This window comes from Chanos chanos, chromosome 10 (assembly GCF_902362185.1).
Source record: "Chanos chanos chromosome 10, fChaCha1.1, whole genome shotgun sequence".
NCBI classification, from domain to species: Eukaryota; Metazoa; Chordata; class Actinopteri; order Gonorynchiformes; family Chanidae; genus Chanos; species Chanos chanos.
The window spans coordinates 24,977,919-24,997,049 of record NC_044504.1 but is presented as its reverse complement, the minus strand read 5'-3'; the positions used below and the strand labels follow the sequence as shown (position 1 = coordinate 24,997,049).

At 39.5% G+C, this 19,131-nt stretch overlaps 1 protein-coding gene across 1 annotated transcript; it reads right to left on the bottom strand.

The window, feature by feature from the left end:
• Positions 1-667: 667 nt before the first annotated feature.
• Positions 668-18,861, bottom strand: morc3a (MORC family CW-type zinc finger 3a). Its single transcript, XM_030786421.1, has 18 exons — positions 18,775-18,861; positions 16,930-17,002; positions 10,846-10,978; positions 10,342-10,568; positions 9,732-9,891; positions 9,329-9,476; positions 8,687-8,818; positions 8,268-8,384; positions 6,993-7,090; positions 6,685-6,792; positions 5,976-6,104; positions 5,794-5,868; positions 4,341-4,383; positions 3,648-3,702; positions 3,476-3,542; positions 1,847-3,140; positions 1,253-1,608; positions 668-1,084 (listed from the first exon to the last, which is right to left on the bottom strand). Exons 1-18 carry the CDS (start codon positions 18,811-18,813, stop codon positions 943-945), a joined length of 3,396 nt encoding a protein of 1,131 aa, XP_030642281.1. The 5' UTR covers positions 18,814-18,861; the 3' UTR covers positions 668-942.
• Positions 18,862-19,131: the final 270 nt, after the last annotated feature.

Below are 19,131 nucleotides of genomic sequence, written 5' to 3'. Positions count from 1 at the left end.
CTGCATCTTACACATGGAATGCAGCTCTGCTAAAATAGTTACAAAAATAAGAAATTTAGAGGACACTTTTGGTGAATACAAGTAATAATTAAGCAATATCACATGAGAGGGAGTGCTGTTATACTGTATATCAGCAGATAATAACAGCCATGCTGATATACAGTTTAACAGCATGACCTCAAGCGTGATATTGATTTTATACAACAGCTAGCTACCTGCTTTTTATTATGGACGAAAAAGCTAGCTAGCTACTTTCTTTCATACCCAACAGTAGGTTCGCCAGCTACTTTTTTATCTTACATGTAAAGGCTAGCTATAGCCACTTTTATTCATAGCCCATTACAGGTCAACGAGCTACTTTTTAGCATACATGGATGGGCTAGATATATGGTAGACTTGCTAGCTAGCTATTGTTTATCATACCCAACTGCAGGTTAGCTAGGTTCTTTTTTATCATACATGGAAATGCGAATTAAGTTTGCACTGGTGTAAGCAATGATTGCATCAGAATGTCTGTAAAGCGAAGTGATACATAATAGTAAAACGTCCCAGTGTTGCTATACTCTTTATCAGCACTCTTTGGAATGCTCTTATCCAATCAAATTACTCTACTGGAACCAGCTGTTGTATAAATTACAATTAATCATGCATTTTATAATGATTTATCCATTTAATATATGTCCTAATGTGATGTTATACAGTATCAATTGTTTTAACAAAAATAGGTAAACACTAATTTGAACTAAATCCCATTTAATTGCATCTCTTCTTTCATTTACACTTCAAATCAGATCAATATTAACTTATGACTTTCATATAGGCAATACTTTTAAACACACATGTGATCACTAGCCTAATGAATAAAATGACTAGAAGTGCATTAAGGTGCTGATGTTTGAAAAGAACAGGAAGGAAGTGGTAGACCTTAGCATGGCAGCAGCACTATGAGGGGGCAGAGATGTCATCTAGAACCTGCATCAGAATCTCCTCAATCACATCACAGTCATAGTTTACCTGGTCCAGTTCCAGAGCTGGCACAAACGTGAGCAGGAGACGAGCTACATTGTATCTCAGTTCCCTTAGTCTGAGAGTGACAGTGAATGAAAGAGAGAGAGAGAGAGAGAGAGAGAGAGAGAGAGAGAGAGTCAGAAACAGCATCTCAGAAAGCTGTAAGTCCAAGTCGGTGTGAGTGTGCCGTGCAGGGCAAACGACTGTAACTCTGTATTCACATTTTCATAGCTGACAAACTAACCTCTGAGCGTCTGATGCACAGTCATCAGGATTGGTGGAGTTTGGACTGTTTTCTGGTCCTCCTCCTCCCCCCACATTGCTCACTTGTCTGTCAGGCGTTTGTCCAGGCTCTCTGGCTACGTTTGGCTCTTTTTGGGGTGCGTCTGTGGAACTACCACAGTCTGGCAGTCCAGACAGCAAAGAAGGGCTGCTTGTGTCTGTTTCACTCCCTTCTTGATCACTGACAACCCCACCATGACCCCCCTCCTCTCTTGCTACTCTTGTCTCCTGCTCTCTCTCCTTCAGCTCATGCAGGCTCTTCCGGAGACATTCACACTCAGATAGCAGACTGTTTCTCTCCATCTCCAAGCTTCCCAACTAAGTGTATATGCATAATGAAAGAGACAGAAAGTGAGAGAAAGAGACAGAAAAACAGGGAGAAAGTGAGGGAGAGAGAGAGTATGTGTTATACAAAGCATGTGTGAGCACAAGAGGGATGAGGGAGGATGCACATAATGAGAGTGTAGGTATATATATGCATTTGTGTCTGTGATTAAAAGGTTAAGTATGTGTAGCGGGACTCACTGTAAGGGTAAAGGTATGTCTATCCACCCACCTTGGCCTTCAAGTCTTCTCGACTGCTCTGGCACTGGTCCAGTTCTCTCAGCAGGCAGTCCACCTGAAGACATAGGTCATCACTGGATGAAGTATTGTCATCTTCCTTCATCAAATTCACCACTCCATTCAACTCAGCTCCCATCCATCGATTACTCTCTCTCTTCCCCTGGAGATGAACATCCCTCTCTGTCTTTTCTCGCACCAGCTCATCCCTCTCGCGCCTCAGCCGTTCCATCTCTTCTTTCATCTGCAAGTACAGTGATCTGTAGTCTTCAGTACCATCTGTCTGTGTGCTCTGATGGCAGTGCTTGTTCCTATCCCTGTTCTGTAGCTGTTCTAACTGCTGCTGGAGAGCATGTATCTGTTTCCTGAGGTCATCTCTCTCCTGGGATGTTGTCTCCAGAAGCTGTAGTAGAGAATCCTGCTGCCTTTGGAGGTCTACAAGTGCAATCTGACTCAGACCAAGGCCTTGCCCAGTCTGCCCGTCTCCACAGAAAGCTGTCACACCCCTGCTCTCCCTCTGCTGTTCCACTGTCAGGTAGTCCCGTCCAGCTGGCCCCTCCCTTCGCTCCTCAAATCCATCCTCGCAGGGTTCAGGTTTTACGGTGACTTCTCTCTCTGTCATTTCCTCTTTTGCCGCTTCAGTGTTTTGGCGAGTTTGTCTGAAGTCCTTTTTCTGAGTATCACTACTGTTCATGCTGCTCTCTTCTTTGTCCATTTGTCCCTGTATTCGCAATTCTGTCCTTTCTAGCTCATTTTCCCTGTTCTCTTGGTCTCCTGTACTCATATGTTCCTCATCTCTTTCTCCTCCTATGTCTCTTCTTTCATCTTCTGCTGTCTTCTTTTCCTCGTTCTCCTGTTCCTCCTTCATGACGGTTTTTTTGTCTGTCTGAATTGCTATGTGTTGCTGATCAGCTGATGAGGATGGGGGACAAGCAGCCTCTGCAATATTAGTCTCCATGGCGGTGCTTGTTTCCATCGCCATGTCATACCCATCTTCCCTGGGTTCTGGCTTCACCTTAGAGATGTCAAAGTCTTTTGGTTGCTTGGATTTTGGTGTGCTTTTTGCCTCAATTATGATGATATCATCATCTTCCTCATGTTCATCCTCACCATCATCATCATAATCAGCATCATCATCGCCATCATCACAGTCAATCGGTGTTGATGGGGTGCCAGGTGTGGTGAAAGATGACGAAGGGGTTTCAGTGACAGCGATGTGGGCAGCATTACTCTGTCTCAACCTCTTTATCTCTGTTCTTCCCCAGCTAGGCCTTCCACCTCTCTTTCTCCTGGGAGACAGAGAAAGAGATGACAGACATATATTTAATCAGTGGAACAATGAAAAGCAGGCAATGCGTTCAACAGTGTAGATTCTCAGTGCTACCAGTTCTGCTCCTGAGATATTTAACATGCTTACTGTCTTCCAGCTCACTCACATCTCAATGGTACACACTTAGTGCATCTGAGTAATTTAGACTTATCACTCCTGTATGATTATATTTTAGTATATCAGAATGAAGCCCACTAACAGCTGAATCAAGAGTGATATTTTAACCAAACACAAAGACAGAGAGAGTGAGAGAGTGAGAGAGAGAGAAAGAAAGAGAACAAGAGAGACGTGCACCTCTTTGGAGTTGTGGCAAGGGAAGTCACATCTGAGATGATGGGCATGCGGTTAGTAGGACTGCGAGCTACAAGAAGAAAAATCAAATATTTTGTTCAACACCAATAATAATAACACTAACATATACACAAACACATAGATAAACCTGATCAGTTTGGAGAGAGGATCTTACTACATCTGAAAGGGCTTGAGCTGGTGGTAGCCATAGTTGAAGCCTTTCTCAATTGCTATGGAGAGAGAGAGAGAGAGAGAGAGAAATAGCACTGTCAATCAGCACTAAACATGAAGGAAGACAGACTAGTCATACTTTATCTTTTAGATGTTTGTAACTACCAAGGTTATGATAGTTTTCCATTTTAAAACTCGTTTTTATTTTTTTATTTTATTTCAATCTGAATTTCTGTTTAATTTTAGTTAGTTTCACCAGTGGTTTCATTAGTTTCAATTTAGTTTTTATTTCATAGACTCATTTCTGTTTCGTTTTAGTTTATTACAATTTCAGTTTTATTTTTAGGAATTTTAGTTAAGGACAAAAGTTGTCAAGGATTAGTGCAGAGTGAAAAATAATCTGTTTATCATTGAAGATATCAACATTTCAAGACTAAACTTCACTAACATGTGCGATACATTTGTTTCAGACTGAAAGCCTGTTAATACACATAAAAGGCAAGAACATGATGTTAAGTTCATTACTCACACTGTCTTGCTACATCTTTTCCCATGAATAACGGGTATTCCTGACGATGGTAACTTTGAGGGTGAACTTTAAGATTTGTGGGATTTTTCCCTTTGACTTCTATGCCACAGATGCTGTTACCTCTCTCTCCCTCTCTCTCACACACACACACACACACAAACATAATACCTGTTGAATACTTCTCTCTTGCTGCGCCTTAGTCTGTTTCTCCCTGTGTAAGAGAGAACATTACTATAAATATTATTTTGATTATTTTGAAGGACTGCAGTATAAAAGGAAAGTTCAAATGTATTAAATGTATGTCTATAAACATGTAAAACATGACAGATTTCAATATTTAGCATAAGGAAACGACAAAAACATTTACATGGAACATGTTAACAATATGTGTAAAATCCCATTAAAAACAACCTAAAATCACTAAACTAACATCACTCTGGAAACACTATTCTATATTAAAATTCGAAAAATATGATGTCCTGGTGCATCTCACAGAAGAATCATAAACAAACCAGTGTAACCAGCTTAACCCCAATTATAACTTAATGGGGCAGAGAAAATAGTTAACTTCTTCCTGTAAGCAAGGCAATGTTTTATATTACAATGCAGTCATTAACCAACATGTTCTAAGAAAACAAACATGGTAAAAAGTAATAATTAAAAAGAGGGAAACAAGTAACTCTTAAAAGCAGGTCCCATGAAGTTAAGCTGCACTTATGGTAATAACAAATTCAGTAGAAAGTACTTTGGTAATAAACAATAACAATATGCTGTACAAGAACAGTGTGGTGATAAGATATATTAATAAGAAGAATAGTAATAAGCAGCAACAACAATATGATCATGTAATATGTAATTAAGCTGTAAAGAAGAAGAAGAAGAAGAAAACGTTCAGCATACAGTGTAACAACTATAGTAGAAAGCTATTTCTAATTATTTGAGACCAGTCCATCTACTTGAGATACTGACTGTCATCTTGCCATGTAGTGTTTCAGATCACGGCTGTCTAAGACACACTCACAAAGCATTTGTGACATTTTTTATGTTTTCTCTGTGAAACATTAAAAAAAAAACCAGCCTCATACTGAAGATGCAGTCATCTACTGTAAAATAGTTTACTAATTTGCATATTGTGTCATAAATTTTAATGACACTGTATTGTAAACAGATTAAAAATTGTTAGATCATTTACAATTATTCATTTGGCAGATGCGACTTAATGAATAATGAATACATCACGTTCATAGCTATGTTGACATAAGACAACAATCCCAATAAATCGGTTATTGATTCTGTTCAGTTTGTTTCAGTTATTAATTCCTTTCATAGTTACGTCATTTACAGTTCAGTTTTGTGTCAGTCAGTGCTCATTATAGCCACTGCTTCTAGCCCTGTTCAGGCTGTTTCATACAGACAGGGTGAAGATTCATTGCTAACAATACAGCCCATCTCTGTGTTTTCAGTGTCTGTCCCTCTCTTCCTCTGATTGTCTGGTAACTAATAAGAATATAGGAAATCTAACTGATCCAGTTAATGTTGATCGGGGAGCAGTGTTAGGAGCAGCGGACCTTACTGTCTTTAAGACTGAAATAAAGTGTGTGCGTGTGTGTGTTCAACTCACTGCTGTTTATAAGTCTTTTGGTATGGCCGCTGCTCATCATCAGAATCTTCTGGCTCCTCAGGGGCCTGACAAGACCTGAAAAAACCAAACAGTTATTAAATGCACACACACACACACACAAACACACACAAACTAAAACAAGAGAAAGAGAGAGAGAGAGAGCCACTCCAGTCTCAGCTTACCTGAACTGGGGATCTAGGTTCATGGGGCACAACCACCTGTCAGGAAGCTTATCTGTATTGATACCATCTGGAAGTTTCCGCCACTTACGACAACTGTCACACTGCACCCAGTTCTGGTCTGGACGTTTCCTAAATGACCACACACAGACAGACATTCAAATTTGTACATAAACAAAAGATTATCAAATCACTAACAAAACCTAAGTATATTTCCATATTACCTTTATTCAAGTCTTCAGTTTTTTATCATTTTTTTCCCTAATTCTCATCTTCCTATATTCTCTATATCCAGTTATATGCAACAAATCTCTGACACTTATGATGCCAATCACAGCATCAGCATCACTTGCATCCCTTGAACAACAAGACAGAGAGAGACCCTAGCTGACAGAAAACAGTCAGCTGTGTTCCCCTGGGTCATGGTTGCTCTCACTCTGACTGTTTGCATGGCCAGATCTGTTCTCTTAGACACTCATGGAAAGATAGCAACACAAAAGCTATGGCTGGGATTCAGAAAGCGAGACCCAGATATACGACACACATCTGCATTAGAAGAGACACAGCTTCATTCGCATTAGCTGCTAAAAAGACACAAAATTGTGTCAAATAACTGAAAGAAGGTTGACTATGTACAAAGGTAAGATTAACTGAATGGTACTGGACACTCAGGCCATTATTTGCCACATTGCCACTGCATGTGGAAACTTACTGTATGTCCTCGACAGGCAGAGTGGAGTTTGGGTTCTCTGTTCGTCTGTTATGCTGCATTTCTTTCCAATACTCCTCCAGCTTTATCGCCACATTGGCAATGGTTTTCCTGTACAGCAAACAGAATAAAGCTATATTTAGATAGCAGAGCATTTACCAAAAATAAAGGAGCTTCCTTAATATCAACAACGTATCACACCCACCCCTACATTAAAACGTTCAGCTATCTACTCATTAAATACTGCTAAAATTATCCTTTTCGTAACTTCAAAATACATATGTTGAGGAGAAGCTGTCAGTCAAACAGACCTGTACTCCTCTGTGTCATCAAAGTCCTGCTTATTGTGTGTTGGTTGGAGGAAATTACATTCGATTACACCAATGACTCCCACTCCTGTGTTATTGGCCTGGCAGTGACAGAAGTGGACAGAAGTTAGTTCAAAGTAACAAAACTAAATACTGCTCTTATAAACAAAAAAAGCTGCAAAACAGATGTCTCGCACTGAATCAAAATAACAAAGGAATTACAGTGAGCACAGCACTGAACAGCAGAACAGCAGTGAGTTTTGCCATCTGATGTTATATATCTCAGTGTCTGACAAAAAATTTTTAATTGAACATTTGAAGATGGCAAATTACAAGGAAGGAAAGTTGAAGATTTCTGTCAGAGAATTATGCTCTGTGGAACATTTTGGAACTCAAAGGAAAACATTTTGTTTTACAAGCTGATCAGGTCCTCTTTCATTGAAAACATTTTGGTCTGAGGAGGCAGCTTGTCTCACTTGCCTTTTGGCTTTAAGTTGGATTATTAAGTTTCCCAGGATCTCGTGAGCCTCTTCATCGTAAAGCATCTCAATGAGAGCATAACATGCCTGGATGAAAGCCTTATATACTTAATTCTGCCCTAGAGTAAATCATCACCTAACTGGCACAGATTTAGAAGGCACTTCTGTACTATAAGACCGTGCCTTTCCTTGACTAATCTTTGCACATGTTCTCTCTGTGCATTCAAAAGCAAGCAAGGGTTGGCTGATGTGGATGACAAATGCAATTCTAAACCCAGTGTGGAAAGCTGAGCATGGATCAGAGTTCCCTGACACGTGCTCTGACCTGACAATTTATGAGATGAAATTTAATGTGAAACTTTTGAAAGGGGGAAAAAATCCACTTGCTGAAGGCAATGCTAACAACATCCATAACAAACCCTATCATGGACCTAATGAAGTTATCACACTGGTCTATACCAAGATTTAAAGATGTCTGTGATATAACCAAAGGGCAAGTAATGCAGGCAAGTCCATTTCAAATGTTTGTACATTAACTCTCACTCAGCACTCACCCACGCAAGGCTCTGTATGGTATAGGAAAATACCTATGTGCTCATGCAAATATATGATTTAAAAACAAAACTCAGAGACACGCCATCCTTTCTGTGATACACACTGTGAGGAATATGAATGTGTGAGTCTACAGTTAGGTTACAATGAGCTACTTTTTGAAGGTCCATTACATCAGTGCAAGCTTACAACGTAAGACATAAACACACACACACACACACACACACACACACACACAGGCACACACCTTGATTTGACAGCCGACACGTTTGTAGGCTTTGATCAGTCGGTTCTTGTGGTACATCATGATGCCATATTGCTCTTTGCTCCTGGTGTTGTAGCCAAAAATGATCCGAAGACCTCTCTGGAAATTTGACTTAAGGACTCTAAACCATCAGAGAATACCAGCTCGTGCAGGAAACATGCTTGTCATCTGGTGAGTTCAATAATGACTGCTCTTGATATATGCACTGTATGATAAACATTTGATGCATATCTGATGTGTCACTCTTTTTCTCACATTTATGTGCAATTCCTGAGACAAAAGATGTAAGACAGGGGACAATCTTTTGCTTTGGTTTTTCCCTATCCTGATTATCTTTTCCCCTCTCAATCCCTCAGCCATACTTGTGCTGATTTATCTGCAGGGCGCCAGTCTAAGGATACCTTAAGGAAGACGGGTTTATAACAATCCTTTCGAACCCAGGCCAGAGTCTTAGCGATGAGCTGTGTCTTCACCTTCTGGCCCCGGATAATGATTTGCATCCTCGGCTTCAGGTAAAGGATGCTGCAGTATGCCTGATTCAAACACAGCACACATACAAAAAACACAAAGAGGAGTAAACCTATATTTACATTTATGCTTCAGCAGAATCTTATTCACAGAGACCTCTCGTTTTTCCCAAGTCAGGTGTCGTGTGAGCAAACTTGTCCAAAGACATATTGGTGGAGTCAAGCTCAGGAATCAAACCCACAACCTTCTATCTATAATGTAATTTACCAAATCATAACTGATATATATATATGGTCATTCTATGTTTAAACCTCTTGTTTACAATCATATGAAAGAGTAAAGTACTGGCTAAAATAACAGCACTACATCTGCTAATTCCCTTGCAGTTCTGTCACTGTTGCCCGTCCGCACGCAGGCAAACAGGGCTGATCACCACTAAAAGCACTGTGATTAGTTTGACTATTTAATTGCTGAGATAATACGAATGATGCTACATCACTTGCCTTAATCAGGTCTCATGATTCTATGTTAGACTGGTAAATGTGATTCAAGCAATGAAAAGTTAGTCATCTCACCCGCAGAGAATAGTCACTCTCAGGGATGGACTGCATAATGCGATCTGGTTGTCTGTAATTCCTCCTCTCATTTTCTAACACGTCTGCTGGAATTCTGATATCATAGCGGTCAGCGTCTAGGTCAAATTCCAGCTCCTGTCCTGCTCTTCTGTCAGTAGAAGAAAATTTGTCATGTGTCATATTCCTGGACACAAATACTCATACTTCAGTTAGTGGTTTATGCCAGGGGCTGAGAGTCTTTGGGGTAGACCTAAACATCTTTCCATTTTTCTCTCATTCTCACACACTGGAAAATAAGAATTAATGAATCATGGCTCAGGATCATGGAGAAGATACTCACATGTTAACACACTCTCTCTCTCTTTTTCCTTTGTGTCCATCTTTATTAAACTTGTGTTCTTACCTGCGGAGGTTCCAGATGATGATGCGTGTTCCTGTTCCACCTGAGGCATGGTAGGGAGTATCTATGGCCTGGAGCTCAGAGAGCAGATCTTTTTCCTCTTTGAACAGAGAGTACTTCAGAATTTCACTTAGGCATGCTGCATGCTCTGGAAGGGCTTGAACTGGTTTACAGGTTAAGGACCAAGGTAATAATCTTTGCAATGGTGTAATTTTGACTAAGATAGACTACCGAAAATTTCAGATAATCTATGTTACAGTCATACACCACAGTGACCCATATATATATACACCCTTATATATACTCAATATATATAACTCAACAGAGTTGAAATGGAGTTATTAGCAGTTAAGCAGGAATACCTATACGTCAAGATGTGACTGGCACACATTTCAGCAATCCTGGGATATATCAATAGCCTATCACAAATTTTGAGCAAACATACAAAATTCTGCATTGATCAGACTTGACAACAGACTTTCCTCTCTCTTCTGTACTCCTTCTAAGCTTCATTACCTTAGAACCATCCCATCTCTTTCCATATCTCTTACAGTAAGTAAATTGATTTCTAAGCTCCACTCATCCCTCCCAGTCTCTCCTTGAGCATGGATACACTGGTTCTGATTATTCCGTTTGAAGGTGACGATGGGGATGACGATGTTCTCAGCTTTTATTTGTTCTAGGTATGTCTGAGACAGCAGGCCTACACACATGGAGTCCCCTGTCTTAGAAAGCACGATGGCGTCCTTCCCAAGTCGCATGGAGCCTGACTTGAAGCCATTACCGTAGAGGCCAATTGGTTGAACCTTATTTATTGTCGTCTTGTCACTGAAGCCAAAGCTGTAAGAGTGTAAGAAAACAAGAATGAAAGAGAGTGAGATGCAGTGGAGGGAAGAGGTGCAGAATTGAAAAAATTAAAAGTGGAGGAAATATGAAAGTGTGATCATCATTTTCACAAAGAAGACTGCTGGAAGAGTGGGATGGTAGGACTTGCAGGAAAGATAAAAAAGAGAGGGTCTGTAACATGCAGACTAGTGGAAAGTTTCAAAAGGATTGAGGATTTCACTGATTTTCTTTGTGTAATAATACATTTTTTCCAATGTTTCCTTTGTCCTACCTCAACATTTTGTGCATTTTCTGATAGTCTATACCAGCTCCATCATCCATGAAGATGAGACAGTCCTGGTCTTCGATCAATGTCTTATCAATCCAAAAATGCTTCGCATTCACATCTGGGTCATATGCATTGTCTGGAAAAAGGACAACAAAATTCCATTGAATTAGTGATATATATTCATGTTTTGAGGTATTATTAAAACCATGAAAACTGACAAATACAGCAACTCATCAACAGATAAAATTAAGACAGTAAGACTGATTAACCAGATAGTGTATAGTGATTCGTCACTTAATTACTTGACTTTCTTGAATTATTTAGATGATTTGGGCTAATCAGCTATACTAAGACAATAATGTTTCAATACAAAAAAAACCAAAACAATATATTCATACCAGTGTATAAACACCTAGCAAGAAAGTGGAAAGAATGCGAATTCTGGATAATTCAAGAGTAGCGATGATTTATGAGGCAAGTGTATAGGACCTCTATACATTAACATGGCTTTTCCTGCCTATCTAAGTCTGAGGTGTGCCATCTGAGACTTTTTTGTTTTTGTTTTTGCCCAGCAGTCTAAAATAAACAAACTGTCCCAGGGATTTTTTTTCTTTTTTTGATCAACCTGAAAACTTCTTGTTTTATCTGATGTAGGTTCTGTGGATACACAGTCTGCTAGGCGGTAGAAAGAATAAATGTAACTTGCTACAGTACCTGCCACAGTGTCTGATTTGTGTGCTGGCATGCCCTTCCAGATTCGACATTGTAACTTCAGATGTTACGGCCAGCAATACGATTCTTGTCAATCTGGACCATTGCAGTGACCCACTGTCACTGACAGAGGAGTGAGAGATAGCTAGCCTATACAGCTAGCCCTGATTTGTTTTATAGTGAAAATAATGATGGCTGACTAGCAGCCTATGATGCCAGTTCATGTCATTTTAAACATGACAGAGTAGAAGATAACATCATTTTTTAACAAATGGTCCAGGGTTGACAAGCCAGAGAGGTAATGAATTACTGTTGGCTAGTAAGTCTATTTATGAGCTACAGTCCCACCTCAGAATCAGATAGAACTTGTCATGATGACAGTACAAGGCTGTCCACTTCACTTAGACAGCAATATCCACGCCTTCTCTGTTATATATTAGGGTCATTCCATACAAACTCATCTAGGGCCTTCCAGTTCATGTCATGGATTTTCTTGAAAAAATTCGTGTGAAAATTTCTATTAAAATCATGGAACCTTGCAAAATCCTATAGCTCTACTCCAAACACTTTTTTAGTTATGAATTTGGCCCTCAGAGTTAAATTTCATCATTTTTGCGATTCTTTGTATGTGTATTATAAGCTTCACCAATTGCTTACTTTTCACTGGATTGGTTTGAAATTTGCAATGAACATCCAAGAAACCCTAAGGATAATTTGCAACATGTCTTCATGTAAACAGTTGTTGCTGAATGTTTTACAGTCATCAAATTACTAAAAAATAAATAATTTTTCACCCGAATGATTTCTTGAACCCAATGAAAAACAGGCTAAATAAGTATCACACAGAAAACTTTGAAGTCAACACAGTACAAATATCTACCGATGAAATAAAACCACTGAATATAATATTATAGCCAGTGAAAAGTATGAAAAATTAGCTATTTTCAAAAAATTATTAAATGACGGAGTAATACAACATCTTTAAATTTTTATATATCCGCAATGAATATTAACACTTGTGGGAGAGACTGCCAAGTCTGGGCCAGATGTGACTGGGTCACAACACTGAACTTTATGCCTTTCTTCAATACTATATCTTCAATGAAATTCTAAGTCTCAAAAACAGCCTCGATGAGTCTGATGCAGTGCAAGTTTATTGCATTCACTTGTAAGCAGAATACAACAAACTGCTAGAGGTCCCAGGAGTGACTGAATCAACCCTCTAAGATCACTTACTTATATTCTAATTCTTATCAAAGTACTAAGAATAGACATCCAATGAGCATACAGGATAATCATTAGTCACACCATCTTATATTCTCCACCCACCTGTACAGACACCATTATTTCCAAAACTTTCCAGAACTCTCTATTCTATACACCATTATCTCTCGGGTTTCACCCTTCTGACTAATGGAAAATTACTTGACCTTGGCCTCAGCTAACCTCAGACGACTCACTCATGAAACATGGTCTTGCTCTAAGCAATGGAGCCAGGCCATGCTAGGCTGATACTGGTGCATCCTGATCATCATGACTTTTGCACCTTTCCCCTGCTATTGCATAAAGACCAATCTTTATTTCTCCAACACACTTCCCCATAAAAAGTTTTAAAGGAAATTAAAATAATACTTCTTGGGAAAATATACAATCAAAATACCTTAAAAGGTCGGTTTTTCAGCTCCTAAGCTACATTTAGCAAGATCTGTGGCGCTCAACTTTTTATGCAGGACCAAGTAACGTCTAGATGTGATACAACTATATTAATAGTACACAGAAGCAAAATATGGTTGCAAGAATTACAACTATTACAGATATTAATTTTTGAAAAATGAAAGATTGTTCATTCAGTTAAAAAATCATTTATTTTTATTCATTTGATTACTGTAAAACATTCATCAACAACTAAAAAATTATTTGGAGTAGAGGATTTTGCAAGGGCGCCTGAATTTAATAGAAGTTTATACACAATTTTTTTTTTAGAAAATCCATGACATAAACAGGGAAAGGCTCTGAATTCTGGGTGAGATGGCATGGAATGACCCAGTCAGTGAAATGGAGTTCCCTATTTTACCACGTATTCATTAATAATGTCTCTCTAGTGATAGGGATATGTCCGTGAACATTTTATTTGTTTATTTTAAATAGGAAAAGTGTGTTACTATGATGCCATTTCACAATGTACTATGGGAGAGAGTAACACATTTTATCTGTGAAGCAAAAAAAGGTGGGAACGCTATTTGATATAACACATACTTAAAAAAGAAATATAACAATAAACAAATTATAATACATTTATCATAATATTTATAATTTAAATTTTTGAATCAGTTTTTCATAATCACTCCCCTGCAATATATCATAATCTCTGAAAACAAACTTATTTGGAAATACTGTATAAGGCTTTTGAAGTTGGAACACTGGAGCAACTACAGACTTGTTGGGCAGAGTTCAAAATCTAGACGAAACAACCAACTGAAAGTTCTTTGCAGATTATGTTGTAGTTACAGCTAATGATGCTAATGCTAAAAGTACCAAGAATCTGGAATGAATGGGATAACAATCATTCAAGGACCTCCAATGCTGTACAAAAAATCATTCAGAAAAACTCCTAACTACTGTTTGTTTAAGAAGACACATTATTAGGTCCTAAATTTTAAATGAACCATGCTTTCAGCTTCCTTACAGGCGTCCATATTATTCAGGCCTTGGCATACAGTGTAACCTGCAGACTGCGTGTATTTGTGATGCTGAATCGTTACGTTACATTCAGAAGAAATTTACTGACTTGAGTATGCAAATCAAACCATGGTCTGGAGGCTGCACATTAAGCATATGTGTACTGTTACAGCTAAAAACCTTGGTGATTTTTGACTCTAGTCCCTCGCTAGTCACTCATATCAAGAACACAACCAAAACAGCCTTTGATCACCTCAGCAATATCATCACAATTAGGCCCACGCTAAGTATGGTTGAAGCAGAAACCATTATTCATGCATTTGTCACATCTCGCCTTGACTACTGCAATGTTCTGTACTCTGGTCTGCCTGCCTCTAATACCAGAAGTCTTCAGCTTTTCCAGAATGCTCCTGCCAGAATCCTGACCAGAATGAGGAAATTTTCCCACATTATACCTGTCCTGGCTTCCCTTCACTGGCTCCCAAATTCATGCCAGGGCTGATTTTAATGTCCTCTTATTAACATATAATATTCTTCATGGGCTTGTGCCGGCATTATATTATTGGTTAGATTATTGGTTGTTCCAAGAGTTAATAAGAAGTTTGATGGCTACTGTGCCTTTGCCTACCGCTCTCCCTTACTCTGAAATGGTCCACTTAAAGAGACCAGAGAGGCAAACTCTCTTGATACCTTTAAAACTAAACTTAAGACTCATTTGTTCTCTCTAACTTATGGATAATACTGTTGGAGAAATGGAAGAAGGCCTCTAAAATGGGAGAAGGCCTCTGAAAGTTGAAAGCCAACGGAAGAGGGCCTCGGCATACCAAAAAGGGAAAATGCAAGGACAGCAAAACATGAAGGCAACATAAAAAGGGTCAAATCTAGGATAGTGATAAGGAAGCATAAGCAATGGTTGGGATGCAGCTGCGTCAGCATCCGTTTTGCATGGACTAGCCCAACGCTTGATAGTTAACACCTGCATTAAGCCCAATGCTCGATAGTTAACACCTGCATTAAGGGTAAAGTGTCTAAGGTGAAATTGGGGACATGGTTGGGTATCCGAGGTAAAATGAGGACACGGTTGAATATTATTTTTTTATTTAACCAAAAAAGGACACTTCGGAAATAATGGCGTATGGAATCATGAATTCTGGGAAAACTTGGGGAAATTTCTGGAAGCGAATGGGTTGGACCATGCAAAACACCGATGATGTAAGGGGTGTTACCATACAACCGTGTTATGCGTTTATTGGTTACATAGGTTTAGCATGCAGGTAAAATTTTAGATATAAGGGCATGATTTTCTGTATTAGATTCAGTCACTCCCTGGGACCTGACTCAGTTTGTTGTATTTTGTTCACTGCTGAATGCAATAAACTTACACTGCATCGGACTCCTGAAGACTTTGAATGCTTTTTGAAAACTTGGAATTTGTTTTAAACTCGGCATAAGAAGTACAGCATTCAGTGTGGAGAGGGACTCGGTCATATCTGGCCCAGACCTGGGAGTCTCTCCCACAATACAATTTCGAACTGACCATCAAGGGAGGCTCAAACTCTGCTGCAGGCTCTCCTGGCATAGTTTAGTTTTGTTTCTACTGGTTTAGATGCCTCTCCCAGTTCTCCTCTTCACCCTCCCTTCTGCTTCTTGTCTTGACCATGTTGCTTTTCTGTAACTAACCTTTTCTCCTCTGTCTGCGTGAGTGGTTGATGTCTGTGTCTCACTGTGTGGACATGGCGCCCCCAACACAGCCACTAGCTATGCTGCTTTTATACACTATATTCTTTATCTATTTTGTTGAGTCCTGATACCCGACTAATGTTTTCCTCTTCCTCCCACATCTTCTGCATGTTTGTGTCTCATATGTTCAAACATGAGTGACTTGTATGAATGTGGCTGCTTTCCTCTCAGGTGTGCCCCCCCCACCTGCCCATCCCCCTGTCCTTTCCATCGCCCCCTGTCATCTTTCTCATCATTGTCATCTCCCTCGTCCTGGTGGCTGCTGTGGCTTCGTTGCTGGTTATCTTCCTGCGCTGCTGTGGCTGTGTTGCCTACCTCGGGTCAACCCCCCTGCTGCTTTTGTTCTCTTTCTTCTGTCTGCTACTGTGTTTTCATTTACATTATTTCTGTATTGTTTGCAATTTGCTCACTGGGTTGGAACCTATTGCACACCTGTCTGGCCATGAAGGGGTCTCCTCTCTCTGTGGTCCATCTCAAGATTTGTCCCATTTTGCCCTATAACATCTGGGTTTCTTGGGGAGTTTTTTCTTACCCGCTATGAGGATTAAGTTAGGGGGTGCCGTCTTGTTTTGTCTGCTTTGTTTACTGTAAACCTGTGGGCATGCAAAGCCCTCTGTGACTGTAAACTGTGATACTGGGCTTTAAATAAACTAGAACTTGAACTTGAACTTGAACTTGTACTGTTGCATCCCTTGTGCATATACAAGACTGTGTATTCTCTTTTTCTGTAAGTGGACTGAAGCCTGTTTAAAATAAGAGAGTGTACTACATTAAAGTTATACAAACATTAAAGTTATACAAACACAGTCATAAAATTGTGTATTTATGTTTCCTTGTTAGTGTATATATGTGTGTATGTGAGTTTTCACTATCAGACCCTTAGTCCAGATAAGCAATGTTTTTTCTTATCTAAAAGGTTTAAGATTAAAAGCAGTTTTTCTTTAATGTGTGACTCACCAATGAGCTCGGCAATAGCACTGAAGGCCCAAGTGTGACTGGTGGAGTTTGAATGCAGGAACTTTGGACTGAGCTGTAGTGTGGAAATAGGAGAGATCAGATGAGTCCTGATTAAATATGAAAATCAAAATAAACTCCCCATGGCCAATTTACCCGCTGCACCACTCTGTTCACAAAACTGTATCACTACTACAAACAGTGAGTCATATTGTTGTTGCTTATTACATAAAGCAGGTGGACAGACATAAAGGTACAGTTCAGTTTAAAAGAGGAATGGGGAAAAGTGATTTGAAACAGCAAAAATGGAGAAAAATGCAAAAAACACAAAAAAAAAACACCCACAAAAAAACACCCAGTCAGCAGTAAACCTTTGAACAAAACATGTTCTCAATACAAGAGGTTGCAAGAGAAAAAAATCATGCAAGCACTTATCACAGACCGGGAACCAAAAGGACAGGACAACACTGGCAAATAGAGGAGCATCACAGAATACAGAACCCATCAGTACCTGCCACAGATAGGGTACAACAGGAGAACTAGAATGGATTCCCCTCCTGTCAGCTAAGGAGCAGCTCCAGTGAGCTTGCAATCAACAATATTGAACAGCTAAGGGGTGTAAAAACACCACCTGGTCCTACAAACACAGTTCAGAGGCTTTGTCATAACGATTCTTCATAAGTAGGTTGAGTTCATGGATCCACCCTGCCAAGTGTCAACAGTAAAGACTGGAGACCAGTGTGTAATAGTCTGGGTAGTATCATACACTCAGCACACTTCTACATGGGTTTGACTCTGCATTCCACATTAATTTCTCCACTGACATTCCTGTCAGTGTAGCTTTTGAATACATTTCAAGTGCACTGCACGACAGCATGTCACGTTTTTATGTAATGGTTACCTGCACCTCCGATGAAGACACGGTTAACAACGTGGTAAATGTCATAGCCACACCTTAAGAAGTCCTTCCCGCTAAATACTAGAGTTCAAACTAGGCCTACTCAACGTATGACATTGAGGTAAAGCTGTGACCTGTGACATATAATAAAATAAAATAAAATAAAATAAAATAAAAAAAATTAAAGAAAGACAACAATCCACATCCCCCTCCTTAAATATTGCCCCACATATCTCACGATAAACGTTTTAGAACGCTAAATATTGGAAGTTTGGAATGAGTTGAGGGGAATGAGGCAGGTATCGAGTAGGCTGAATGACAGGTGTATTCATAAAAGCTTCTCTGAACGAACAAAAATATTTAGAACCAAAGTTGGTAAACACGACCTTGTCTTTTGGCTCATAGTGCTGCACTTTGAATCAAAAACTGGAACAGATACCATAGAACTACATTTGGCCCTATACCGACGCACTAAAATAACAAATACAGTTCGAAAACATAGACTGCGGCGGCCAAACGCGTAAATCCTCAGCCAAGTACAATTTGTTCTTTCGTTTTCCAAAAAACGAAACCACGATTTTTTTATTCAAGCAAGCCCCCACTCTGGACCCAGCGGATTTTGAAACGGCGTATTAGATTGGCGCATAGCGGGAAAAACGGACAAGACCACCACATCAAAGAGGAGCGTTTCTGAGCGTGTTCTTTTTGCTGGTGCGATGGAGTGCCCCAGTTATGCAACGTTAAAACAAACAAACAAAAATCACTTTGACTGTTGTGACAACACACTTTGTATTGACGTTGCAGGACAACTAGGCCTAAACAGAATCAGAAATAAACAGAACAGCAAATGCGATTAATTTCGGAAAATGCATATTTTAAAATAATTTCTCAATACGCGTACAAAATACTGCTCCGTTGTTACAACTAAATGTGAATTAGAAATAACTTACCGTACTAAGAGGTATGCCTCTATCTGTTTGTGTCGCCATAGCTCCTATCTTCCGGAAGAGATGTTATAGAAAGTTGACAGAGCGTAGTCCACAGACTACGGTGAATACTGTAAAGTGCTGTCAGCGTCCGTCAAACACTATGTGGCTATGGGATGGGTGTGTCGGTAGGGAGGGCTCTGGTTATTTGAATCTCTCAGGCTGCCGTATTGCCTTGAATGACCTAGACCAACGGCACGTTTCAATACATCAATACTGCGCAGTGGGAAATTCCAAATTAGACGCCTGTGAAGGTTAATTGGCTTAACCTTGTTTTTGACACTACAGACTCAAACCTCGAACTAAGGTTAAAAGCTCATA